General features: G+C 38.3%; 1 protein-coding gene across 1 annotated transcript in view; it reads left to right on the top strand.

Moving 5' to 3' along the window:
- LOC143036790 (hemolymph clottable protein-like) overlaps positions 1 to 14030 on the top strand; it is a 35822-nt gene that overhangs the window by 6640 nt on the left and 15152 nt on the right. Inside the window, exons 4-21 of the mRNA XM_076204533.1 lie at positions 128 to 321; positions 1020 to 1314; positions 1623 to 1817; positions 1945 to 2100; positions 2587 to 2670; positions 2795 to 2988; positions 3931 to 4096; positions 4318 to 4518; positions 5688 to 5870; positions 5965 to 6176; positions 6316 to 6418; positions 7881 to 7994; positions 8544 to 8654; positions 9544 to 9795; positions 9912 to 10000; positions 12699 to 12873; positions 13031 to 13150; positions 13874 to 13983. Coding sequence (XP_076060648.1) covers positions 128 to 321; positions 1020 to 1314; positions 1623 to 1817; positions 1945 to 2100; positions 2587 to 2670; positions 2795 to 2988; positions 3931 to 4096; positions 4318 to 4518; positions 5688 to 5870; positions 5965 to 6176; positions 6316 to 6418; positions 7881 to 7994; positions 8544 to 8654; positions 9544 to 9795; positions 9912 to 10000; positions 12699 to 12873; positions 13031 to 13150; positions 13874 to 13983 — 2954 coding nt within the window. The remainder of the gene's footprint in view (positions 1 to 127; positions 322 to 1019; positions 1315 to 1622; positions 1818 to 1944; positions 2101 to 2586; positions 2671 to 2794; positions 2989 to 3930; positions 4097 to 4317; positions 4519 to 5687; positions 5871 to 5964; positions 6177 to 6315; positions 6419 to 7880; positions 7995 to 8543; positions 8655 to 9543; positions 9796 to 9911; positions 10001 to 12698; positions 12874 to 13030; positions 13151 to 13873; positions 13984 to 14030) is intronic.

Here is a 14030-nt window from a genome sequence, read left to right as displayed (position 1 = left end):
AGGAAATCCTACCTCCCGGTAGTAGACGTGGGCATTGGGTGTCATCGTAAAATTCAATTGATGATTTTGTTTGGCGACTAGTATCTGTCTGAAACTCTAAGGTTACAAATTCTCTACCTCTGGGCAGACGACGAGTCTCGTGGTTTCCAAAAGCGAGCCTTACTGGATCACCAATATCCGGAAAGCAGTGGCCACCCTCTTCACCGTCAAGCCTCTTCGTGACCATGAACAGCATGATGGACTTCTGCAAACCGAGGCCTTCCATACCCCGGCTCTTGTTGTTGACGACGAACAGTCCTTGGCTGGAATCTGTCAAAACCGGTAGGTAGCAACCGTTTTCCTCTGCTGTCATTACAGTGCACTTTCAATCCTTCAATCTGATTTTTCACCAACGCCTTACCCTGTATGTCCAGGAGATTCTTCTCGTACAATTCCACTAAACATCGTGGCCTTATTCACATTTTCTGTGTGTGCTTTGGTAGGACTGCATACATACTCTTCTGAATATTTAGACCATTGAGTGGAAGGGTGGTGAGATAAACACAGGGAACCGTTAGGGATTTATTCTGACGTTTCGTCCTTACCAGGACTTCTTCAGAGTACATACACCTTCAAACAATTCACACCCTATATACAGGAGTGACATGGGGACAAGGATGATCTTTCATTCATGAGGTGTAGAAATTGGAGGGGTGATGAATGGCTTTGTGGATGGGTGTAGAATGGGTGTTGGGTTGGGTATATGCTTTGAGTCAACCACCCACTTTATGAAGGAGAAAAGTCCCTTTAGTATGTATTTATGCATGTATGTACGTATTTGTTTATGTATGTGTGTATGTATGTACAGTATGTATGTATGCATGTATGTATGTATGTGTATATATATATATATATATGTATATATATGTATATATATACATATATATATATATATGTGTGTGTGTATGTTGTATGTTTTTATGTATGTATATATGTATATTATATATGCATGTAATCATGCTGAGGATTAACCCTTACAGGTACATTCTAACCAAACTCCCCGACTACCTGAAACAAGAGCACTTGACCTACATCGAGGAAACCGTTGAGGAAGACGTCCAATGGGTATCAGACCAATTGGGATCGTTAAAGTCCAAGACCAGCTCTAAGAATACGGCGAAAGGTCACAAAACCGCCGGCCAGAAGGGTTCAAAGGGTTCAAAGGGTTCAAAGGGAGGAAAATACAAAGTCAACGTCCCCAAGATTGGCAATGATGTCTACGTTCTCACAAAGTCCGTTAACTTCAACGAGTGCAAGGAAATGGTCAAGTTCCAGGTAAGTTGAATTGAAGGTTTCTTACACACAGGGAAACTATCTAAATAAACCTCAATACAGACACTAATAATATAACCAAAATGGCAAGCCAAATATGTGAGGTAAGAGAATTTCATTTTCTGCCCCTACTAAAAGACAGCTCAACTTGCCTTTCTTTTTTTTCTTTTCTTTTTTTGACAAGATAAGAATCATATCGCTACCATACCTTCCCACAAGGCGCCCTCTACACTCCCTAGACAAAAAGCTACCTACCTTTATCTTAATCCTACCTCGTCAGCTTCTTTGATCACTTCCTCTTTTTCTCGCAGAACTATGGCTACGGCATCTACTGCAAACTGGGATCCTCGCAGTGCGGGACTATCTTGAGCCGCTCTTCCACGGGCTCCTTCTACTTACGCGGTTCACCCGACGCTCTCCGCATAGAAAGGGTTGAGATCGAAGGCAACATTATCATGAACCCTCTGGGCTACGAGACGGAAAAGATCAGGACCGTTACTAACCAGGTGGGTTGATGATCGCTCCTTTGGCGGTCGACAACGAGGTTGACTAAGCTCTTTTGGCAATGAAAGACCATGGGTCGTAAAGTAAGAGATCAGTCGTCATATTAATCGCTTGCGTCTTCTCCCTCAGACCCTGGAGCTGAAGGCAGTACGATTCATGGGATCTCACCTCGAAATGCCAGCCAACACCCGTCACGTGGATTCCTTCATGTACGAAGTCGAGTCGACTGTGAGTTCTGTTCAGACATCCGAGCATCCCTACGTACATCATCAACAAACAGAGGACGTAAGGAAATGCTTTCGTTTACACATATACGTTGTGTATGACATGTTGCATGTACATACATACATACATACATGTATACATTCATCATTACATACTCATGCATATATACACACACATACATACATGCATACATACACACATACATACATATATACATACATGCATACATACATACATATATACAGACATAAAGCATACAAACATAAATTCATACATTTATACATACATTCATTCATTCATTCATACATTTATGCATACATACACAAATACATACATACATACATATATACGTATATATATATATACACATATACATATATATATATACATATATATATAAATATATATATGTATATATATATATATATATATATATATATATATATATATATATATATATATATATATATATATATATATATATATATATATATGCTTCACATTCTGAGAAGTGAACTCTGCTGACAGATGTCTTTATCTTTCCAGGATAACACCCCCGGTTTTTACCCAACCTTCATCGTCTCCGGATTGCACACAAATCAGCTAACCAAAGCTGCATCAGCTGTCGGGGTGAGTACCCCCTCTGGTTTGACATTATGTGATTTTTTGACTGACTCCCGTGTTGCATAGAACTGCACCCATCTTTGTTTTTTCCTACATACTCGTACAATGTGATATTGTTCATTTTTCACAGACCCAAATCAGCAGACTGTTGGAGGAAATATGGATCGACTTTAAAGATTTTACCTTAGTGGAGGACGAGAAGAAAACTGACATGGCACCCCGCATGAACACCATAGCAGAACTGGTTATGATGCTCAATTACAAAGAACTCAATACTCTCTTTAATTCCTATGACTCCGGTGAAGATCGTGGCTCTTTCATAAGGTAAGGCAAGGCTTTTAAAACCAAGGGTTACCGATTTTTCTTTTGTCTAACATCATCCACGTTGTTTATGCTGTATCTGAGTGACATTGCTGGTGAATGAATCTGTGTGTGCGCTATATCAATTTGCCATTGTCACTACTGTTCTTGGGACCAGTGGCGGCGCCAGGGTGGGGCTTGGGGGGGATTTAGCCCCCCCAAAAAAGTGGCCAGCCCCCCATTAGCCCCCCCCAACTGAAATGAGCAAATTGAAAATTTAAAACACTCATTGAAATAATTTTATTAAGTGGAATTTTTAATTGCCAGGGCTAAAGATTTGTCAGCCATCAGTGCTAGCCCTACCATTAACCCCCTCCCCTTCTGAAATGATGATACTATATGTGTATTATCATATTACTATTAGCCCCCCCCAAAATTTGCTTAGCCCCCCAAAAAATTTGTTTAGCCCCCCCTTAGCCTCCCCAACTAAAAATTCCTGGCGCCGCCGCTGCTTGGGACCAGTGACGGGAATCTGCGTCTGGTGGTCCTGCAAGATGGACAACGACACTGCCCGTTTTCGAAACCCGTCAATCCCTTCATCTCCAACAGGAGGTGCAGCCTCGAGGGCCTGACAGTCGATTTCCAAACTGGGCCCAAGATCTCTCTTTATCAACTTCAACTGTATTTCTTATATATTTTCACATATGGAGAGCTGACGACTGTTCCCTTTCTTCTACCTTTTGCTGCTGGTGACAGTCCTACGCTAACACAACACAGAAAACAATCCAAAGTTTCTTCCCAGAAGGATCTGTGTGAAATCATAGGGACTGTTGCAAGCCACTGTGGATTTTCCACTAACTGAAAGCCAAGGCAGCAATGAATAAATAAATTAGTTGAATGCTGTTGTTGCTGCTTTGAAAGAGAAAAAAAATGGAGATAAACATTACTGTATCTTATGCCTCACAGGGAATTGTTGATTGATATCATGGCCATGGCTGGGACGGATGCTCCAGTTCGTGTATTGGTGGAACAGATCAAGAACCATAACATTGGCACCGAGAGGTCTGCAGAGGTCTTCATGGCTCTGAGCAACAGCCTTCAGATGCCCGATCACTCCATTCCCCGGCTTATTGTGAGTCTCCTGTTCGCTGGCCGATTTCCTCTTCACTGTACCCGTGTTTACGAATAAGATCGTCTTCACTTACTGAAGTCAAAGCCTGATCCAGAATCTCTATTTATTCAAGTTTAAAACTGATCCGGTCTAGTCACCCATATCTAAGTCTAAAACCTAGTGTTTAAATCTCATTCAGCTAATTCAAGTCTTAACTGTTGATATTATATCTATTCTTCCAGGATTTACTTAAGGGCCTCAACATAAATGAAGACTTCCAGCTGACTTCATCCCTCATTCTTAACCTGGCAACAGCTATCAACCGGCTCTGCTTGGTGCCTCAGTCTAGAGACACAAGTCAGACAAATCTTTTGGGTCAACATTACTGCCATGCAGATTCCGTTCTTGATGAATTCTTGCCTCTCCTTGAAAATGGATTGAAGGTATATTTTCATATTGGTTTTCCACATTTATATGATCACATATATATCCATCCCATATGAAGTATTGACTGCATGTTCTGTGCAGTCGATATTTTGGGGGCTTTGGTGGTATCCCTACTGTTCTTTCTAAATCTTTTCTTTATTACTTTGACAATACCTCTTCAGTGTGATATTGTCCTCAAGAACAGACGACCTTTATATCTAAGACAAAATAATAAATTGCACATATATCTTTTATATCCAGATCCAAGATAGAGTTGATATTGTATGGGACCAGTTGACATACAAACATTACTCAAATACAAAATGACCTATCCATTGGATGGAGTGGAAACAGATATCATATTATTCAGTTCTGCCCTCAGGCTTATAACGTGCAATGTTATGGTTCTTTTCTTTCTTTCTTTTGTCATCCTAACACAAGTAGTTACAGTTATCATATCTCAACGACAAAATCCTCTTCTCAGGCGATTTTGAAAAAAACAACAACTTTGTTTCTTCATGGTGGCCTTATTTTTCCGTGCCTAATTATTTCTTTTAGCTTTATCCCTGACAACTATTTTACATACATCAGTTTTTCACGGGCCCCCTATCCACCACTCCTAAAAATAAACTGTGACAACATAAAAGTGCATGACGAATCTGTCTCTGCCAGAGTAGATTGACATATTTACACACTCCAAGTGGAAGCTGACAGAATTTCTGATACTACATACAAAAATTGTAGAAGCAGTCACCACATCCTCTAAAATACCCATCGATGTTCTTAATGTTCTGGCATAACCCATGAATTAAGTTCTCCTCAATACCTCACGGAGGGATAAGGCAACTTCTAATACATAGACTTCATATCATATTTCTGAACGTTTGGATTTCACACGATATAGTTACTATATCTTTAGACGGCTGTGCTCGTTTCAATATTTAGTGAATTAAATCATAATCAACACCAGATTACACAACAAAAAAGGATTTATTTTACTATAATGACAGAGGAAACTCGAATGGAGATATCACAAGGTTCTCTCTGTCTAAGTTTCCTTTGCCATCATTATTCACTTTGTTCAAAGTGCTAAAGATGGTTTTCTTATCTGTAGATATGTGGCACTAAGACAACATGAATTTTTTCATTGTGATGTCATGCTAATAATTGCATTCTTTCTGATCAGGAAGCCCAAGATGTCGGTCACAAATTTGTCTACATTCATGCCTTGACCCAAATGAGTACTGAACGAAAATACAACATCCTCAAGCCTATCGTCCTCGGTAACTCTGAGACCGACTACCGAGTAAGATCACTGGCCTGCTACGCCTTCCAAGCATACAACTCTCCGAAGAGTTTCGTCCCAAGGGTGAGTGCAGCAATAAAGAAAATCCCAATGAGAACACTGTCGTGTTTTATTCAAGATCTACTCAGATGACAACGTAACTGTTTTCTTTTCCTAGGTCTACCACTTGATGATGCCCGTATTTGAGAATCAGGGGGAGCATTTCTCCGTTCGAATGGCGGCTATCGGCTCCCTGTTGTCATGGGAACCCGACAGCGCCTGGTGGCACCGGTTAGCAGTGGCTTCCTGGAGGGACCTCTCCCGACAGATGCAGTCCTTCATTAGTCACCTAATCACCAGCGTTGCCGAGATGACCGGCTCCAACTCCCAGTGAGTATTATTTCGAGTCTACTCGTGTGGTATTTGCAGTGACTCCAGTCAGTCATAACCTTCTTCAACCTAAATATATATAAACAACTTGGTTTAGCATCTGGCTGTTCTTGCTGACTTTCCACTTCGATTTCTGTAGGCGCCAGCGTGCCGCACACGTCCTGCCCATGACCAAGAAATTCCCAGCCTCGCAGCGTTTCTCCATGACCCTCTTGAGTGACGCCTACTTGGAAGCCATTGAGGTGTGTCTTCTCTTCTGGAGATAACTTCTTCATCAGATCAGAAATACCTCCTTCGGGAGGCTTCTTTACATTTGTTTTTCTTTTTTCATGTGCTCACTTGTTTTTAGTAAATTTAGAAAATTGAGTGAAGGTCCTAACAACTGCTATATCGTACATGACAGTATGTACACTAGTACACAGTGCTTTCTGTGGTAATAGGTACATTATACTAAACGTCCATAGCTTTGTCTCATGGATCGGCATCCCACTTATCAAACTTTGCTTTCAAGTTGTTTATTGGATTATATTCTTATCTGATTTGTTTCATAAGACTACACATTTAGGAGAAAGGCTATACGTCTAACATCCTTCAAATAATTTTATCTTTTCATTTCTTTTATTGTTATATCTAGTTTATCTTTCATCCCATACTAGCAAAAACTGTAATTTTTCTATACATTTCTCTGAGTTAGATATCATTACCTCTCTTCGTTCTACTAGTGTAGAAATTTCCTTTCTCTACATATTTCTTGTCATTTAGACTTAGGACCATTTTGATTTACTGCCCCTTCTATTCTCTAGCCTATTTTTCTTCTGTTTATCTTTAAGTGAAGTGACTGCACCATTGCAGCATTTTCCAGTCTAGGATGAATCAGACTTTCAGTGATTTTCGTCATCATGTTCTCTTCCATGTAGTGAAATACCATTCAGGAAGTTATAAATCTCTCCTATTATTTTCTCTATATGACTTTCTGGTAATAGGTCGTCCCTGATTAAGATCCCTAAATATTTCTCCCCCTTTAAAATTGCTAATATTTCATTTCCCATGTTCTATCATTCCGCATTTTTTTTTCTTTTGCTTAGTTCTTAGAGTTTATATTTCTTTGCTTTGAAATTATTTTTCCACTCCCAGCTTCATTCATAAATCATATCTAGGTCTTCTGCAGCATTTTGTAATTTTCCTGTTTCACTTCATTCATGATCTTGGCATCATCTACATATAGATTTGCATATTTACCTATTCCATTCCTCATGTCAATTATATACAATAAAAACATTACAGGTGCTAAGGATGAGTCTTGTGGAACTTCACTAATAACTCATCTCCAGTCCAACCTTCCATTTCTCACTATTGTTCTCATATGTTTGTCACAAAATATTTTTTACCCATTTCTACACATTCTCTAGACATCCCGCTACCCAGGCTACCAACTTCATAAGTTTTATATGGTAATTTTTTTAGGAACTTAACCGACACTTCTACAGACCAAAAGCATACAGTATTCTTTTGTGACTGAAGAAAAAAAAAATACTGATCACTTTCAATCCCTCCATTCTGTTACTCTTCTTAGATATCTCCTTTCCTTGACCATTTCTATAACTCCACCTCTTCGGAGGAATAGTGTCCAAAAGGATAGAAGCGCTGACTATTCCCGGCAAAGTAAAATGAATCTTGACTAAAGTGATGTCATCCTGTTTATAGACTGGTGTCATCTTAAACACGGCCTGGTTCCACACTGTCAAGAGCTACATCCCAGTGCACTACTTCCAAATACTCATCGTCAAGCAAGGCAGCTTCCTCAACCTCCTATATGAGGTAAGTTAGTTCATAACCCTTTTTTCAGCCTTCGAGGCCACTAAGACATTCCATGAGGCATAAAGTCACTACTTTCTCTGAAGTGATGAGGGACTAAATATATATACATATATTTTTTTTTCAATGCAAATGGTATTAAATTTCTTAATAATGATATCTTAGTCACACAAGTGTCATATGGTTGATATATTGTATATCACTGATTTTTGCATTATTTTTTACGCAAAGTATCCCTGGCTATACTTATCTTACAAAATCTGCACGAATGTTAGAATAGAATTTGGCCTATCAAGTGGAAAGTGATTGAATTTGTTCGGTGTATTTTGACCTCAATTGAAAAAAACAACAACTTATTTTCCACACGACTTTGTGAGAAAAAAATAAATCATAACTGTCACTTTCCCACCAATGTGATCTGCTCTCCCATTATTTAGTTCAAATAATTCTACGAAGAAAAACCGTTATTCGCAGCATTCATTACAAATAACCTAAAACTTCATCAAACTCTTATTTTCGTCCTGTTGACCTCTCGTCCCTGTTCTTCTCCAGCTTGCCCTTGACGGTCACATTGATGACCTCCTTTATAAGACGACAAAGGAACCCGTCAATATGAGGGACCCCGCCGCTCGACGAGCTCACAACATGTACAGCCAAGCCTTGGTAAGTGTTGGGCGTATCCAGCTGCATCGCCATGGACTTGGAGAATATTTAAATTCGTATTCTGAGTTATGCAATGATACTGTCATTATTATTGGATTACTCGCAGGTATTCTGAATTCAATTGAACAATACCGGTATGTAATATATATGTACGTATGTATATATGTATATATATATACCTGTATATATATATGTATATATATATATATGTATATGTATATGTATATGAATATATATATATGTATATGAACATGTACATGTAAACATATATATATATATATATATGCATATGTATATATATATATACATATATATATATATATATATATATATGCAATAAAACACTAGGAATGTGTGTTCACAAATGCGTAAGTAACCACAAGGAAAAGTAAAACTAACGAAGCAGAGCGCTTTCGTATAATTACATCTTCAGTGCAGAACCACTGCACTGAAGATGTGATTATACGAAAGCACTCTGCTTCGTTAGTTTACTTTTCCTAGTGGTTACTTATGCATATATATACATATATTATATACATATATATATATATATATATATATATATATATATAGACATATATATATATATATGTATATATATATATATATATATATGAATATATATATATATATATATATATATAATGTATACATGTATATATATATATAAATATATATATATGTATATATATACATATATATATGCACATATATATATATATATATATATATATATATATACATATATATGGTTTATGGGGGAGAAATCTAAAATGCAGTCCCTCGAATGGTCTTCACATATTGTATAATTCAAGTATTCTTGATTCACATATGTGTGATCCATTGTTATTACCCTCGGAGCAGTTGACACTGGGATCTCTCCTTACAGATGAGCCTGCGCATGGATGAGTACACAAACTTCGAGAACTATGAATCCACCGAACCGGAACACGACGGTAAATTCATCCTATCAACAAGGTTCTTCTACAACATGAGACGAATTTTCATGACAGGTCAGAACAGGGACAAGATGGCCCACATTCAGAATATTCCACCCTCCTGGACTATCGTCAAATACATCAACCCCAACCAACTCTTTATCGCTGTCCCCACTGATGTTGGTTTGCCTTACATTGGAAAGGTAAGTTCCTTTTTATGCAGGGCTGAATAAATGTAAATTTTATATTTTGAAAGATGAGTATGTGTGCAATCATGCTCTAGTATTGTGTAACATTATGCCCTGTCTTTTACCCATAGGGTTCAGTTCCAATCACATTCTACAGCAAGGGAGACCTCAAATTGAATATGGGCCCTCAAATCGAGGTTGAAGCTAAATTGCAGACCTTGTAAGTAACCCCAGAGTTTTCTTTATCGCACCTGCATTACAATTATACAGTACTTGGCTAAACCCTTATTTGCTTTCTTGTGTAGTGCCCAGGAACCTTGTCATCGTGTCCCTGGGCTTTCTATCCACCCACACCCACATGTGTGTCTGCCTCTGTTGACTTTGTGTGTCCACAACTTCCTCTTATAACGTGTTGCATGCATCGTGCCCGTCAGGAGCTGGCATTCTCGAACATTCTTTATTCTCCTTTATTAATGACACATCATTGTCACCCCTTTCACTCTCCAATTCCATCTTCTCAGCTTTCCTGTCTTTGAAATAAACCCTACGTAATTGTTTCGATATAATAAAAAAAAGTCCACCTGCACTAGTAATACCTTATCAATTATTATATAATTCTCAACCATCATCATCACGCCACCAGGATGAAAATGGGGACATATATATATACACGAAAGCGCTTGGGAATTACTGTTTTCTTCCGATTTCCTTAGTGATTACCAGCAAAAAAAAAAAAAAAAAGAAAAAAAAAAGAATATATATATATATATATATATATGTATATATATATATGTATATATATATATATATGTATATATATATATGTATATATATATATAAATATATATATATATGTATATATATATATATATATATATATATATATATATATATATATATATATATATATATATGTATATATATCATCATCATCATTAATTCTTAATTTGAGCGATGATATAACACTTCAGCTGCCTTCCATTGCTTCTTGTCCTGGGTTCATCTTCTTCCATATAAGCCCTAGAGATATCATCCGGGAGAGTAATAACTGTCGATAACGATCCAGCACATGATTCATGACATACACGCTTATACAAACACACACATACACGCACACGTGTATGCACACACACACACAGCCCTGGGTGGGTTCGAATCCTGCCCAGGGCTGAAATATTTTCAGTATCGCTGTGCTGCGAGTGGTTACTCCAACTCTCGTGGGCGGGAAGTTGGGGGTATGTGTTCGTGTAAGGTCACAGTATTACCCATAGATCGGTCATACGAGCTCTGAGCTCTCATCTGGGAGGTTAATAACTGTTGGTTACGAGTCCAACACGTGATCAAAGACCATGGTGAATCACTATATGAGCTCTCAGCTCTCTTACAGGAGGGAAATAGCTATTGATCATGAGTCCAACACGTGATCTAAGACCATGGTGAATCACACACACACACATACACACGCGTAAAATACAACTAGGTAAATACAACTGGATGACAGAAATACAAGAGGACACGGAAAGAAAATAAAAAAAGACAGCTATAGAAGAGATTTGAAAAAGAACAGCTTTCCTCACAGAGTAATAGACAGTTGGAACAAGTTAGATGAGAAAGTGGTGTGTGCAAAAACAATACATGAATTTAAAAATAGTTTAGATAAAATGAGATATGAAGACGGGACCCCACGAGCATAGCTCCCCTTCCCGTAAAATACAACTAGGTAAATACACTACACCAACAATACACACGCCAGGTTGCTGGTGTAGTGGTGCTGCGTTAGCCGGTAATACAGCAGTCTGAGTTCAAGTCCCCGCCCAGGAGTGAAAAGCATTGCAATACTTCACGCAGTGTCACGTAGCTCTGGTGGGCAAGGATTTGTGTGTATTCACTTAGTTGTATTATACAGGAAGAGAGATATGTTCGTAGTGACCCATCTTTGTTTCTTTCATCATCTAGTTTGTTATTAAATTCTTGTATAGTTTTTGCACACAATTTGTTCCAGATATCTACTGCTCTGTGTGGGAAACTCTTCTTTTTTTAGTTCTCTTCTATAACTATCCTTTTTGAGTTTCTTTTTATGTCCTCTTGTTTTTCTTTTATCCCACCATAATAAATTTTCTCTGTCGAGGACTTGATCTCTTTCATAATTCTGTAAATAGTCAGTAGATCTCTTTCTCTTCTTTGTTCCAGGGTTGGTAGTTCCAGTTTGGACAATCTTTGTTTGTATGTCAATTTAGAGAGTGTTGGTGCCATCTTTGTCGTTGCTCTTTGCATTCTTTCTAATTTCTTTATATTCTTTTTTGTGCTAGTTTCCATAGTGTCGCCGAGTACTCCAATCTTGGTCTTATCAGTGTGACTATTATTTTCTTTACCATTTCCTCATCCAAGTAATCAAAGGCCACTTTCATTGACCTTAGTAAATTGAAGGTTTCTTCGACTATTTTCTTGATATGTTTGTCTGGTGACATGTCTTTGCTAATAATTATTCCTAGGTCCTTTTCCCAGCTAACTTTTTTTACTTCCTTTGTACCAATTTATATTGCCCTGATATTCTATTTTTACTTTTTCCAAACTCCATTATACTACATTTCTTGATGTTGAAGTTCACTTCCCACTTTTGACTCCTTTCCCAGAATCTATCCAGGTCTCTCTGTAGTGATTCACAGTCTTCCTCTGTGTGAGGTCTCAGCATTACCCATAGATCTGCCCATATATGAACTCTGAGCTCTCCTCCGGGAGGGTAAATATTGTGGATAAAAAATTCAACCATGGTGATGAATCACACATTACCCTGTGTATGACATTCAGGAAAACACAACACACCTTCACGCTCATACAAATCAGCAACCTTTTAACACCCCTTGTGCTTCCATGAGTTTCCTCCTGACGCAGATGATACCTGTAACTTTTGTCCCCAGTGCAAGTTTGCAAGTGCAAGTGACGTCAGAGGTGGTCCTCCCCTGGAATGGCATTGCTGTCACTTCGGGTATTGATGTTCGCCGGGATGTGACTCTTCCCGTGAGAGTGAAGGCCCTTTACGATGTGAATAACTTCGAGGGAGTCTTGTCTGTGACCCCCGCAGATCAGCATGAGGTACTCTTCTGCGAATATAGTACTAATAATTGTCAACTTTTCTGTACCAACTAGTGTTTCTTTCTTTCTTTGTAAATACACTTATTCATATGCCTCTCAATGTGGAGAGGAGCCAAAATGATATTATTAGATATATTTATACATTTTTGATACCTAGGTATCTTTCGTGAGACACCTCAACCATCCGTTCACCGTCCGTGCTCCAGTTGTACCCAATAAACCTCTTATGGAACAAGAGGACTTCAAGGTTATTGTGCAACATAAGAAACTCTTCCAGGTGAGTCTGTCATTATCTAATTTGTTTTTTTAAATCAACATGTTAGAATCACCAGAGAATGTGAACTTGAGAAATGTTCTATGGTTACAAAAAATCTTTAGATATTGTCACGTAGGTCTTTGTATTATATGGAAAATATTTTCCAATTCTGAAATAAGGGTGATAAAAATAGACGTCTTTGTTTTGAAAATAATTGTGTTTGAATTCGTATGCTGTTCATTAGCTTTTGTGATATAATCTTACTCATAGTCCCTAGATAATTGCCATCACAGCATTTACATTCTCAAAGACTGAAATACTGTACAGGGTGGTCCGAATGTCTTGTTACCCCTACCAGTAGAAGTACAAGTATTACAGTAATACAAAATACATGTCCTGGATTCAATTTATTTACTGTAAACACAATAGAACAAAATATGATCACTGGAACAAAATGTTCCCATTTCAGTATTGTCATATTCGAAGGAGCTCGTTTACCGAATCTTTGGGTGACGTCACGTCGCACAGCCCCCGTTATGCTCTTGCCTGAATGCACACATTCATATGTCCAGACACTTACAAGTAGCCTGAATCCAGGACATGTATTTTGTATTACTGTAATACTTGTACCTCTATTGGTAGGGGTAACAAGACATTCGGACCACCCTGTACAATGCACAGGGTGTACTGCATTACTAAGAGGATCTCCACCATTCATGTACTATCCTTTTTGGCCCCCAATAGGACCAAGTTTCTCTAGGCCACGAGTACACAGGGATGGACGTAGACCTCATTTGGGTAGGTGACATTGAGTCTCCCTTGAACCTGCCGTCAGCACTGGAACTTCTTTCATAGTAAGTATCAAGATACCAACAGAAACACTTCAATGAGTGTAGTTTAT

The sequence above is a fragment of the Oratosquilla oratoria genome, chromosome 21 (assembly GCF_046742065.1).
Source record: "Oratosquilla oratoria isolate Oo_2021 chromosome 21, ASM4674206v1, whole genome shotgun sequence".
NCBI lineage: Eukaryota > Metazoa > Arthropoda > Malacostraca > Stomatopoda > Squillidae > Oratosquilla > Oratosquilla oratoria.
This window is presented reverse-complemented; position numbering and strand designations above follow the sequence as displayed.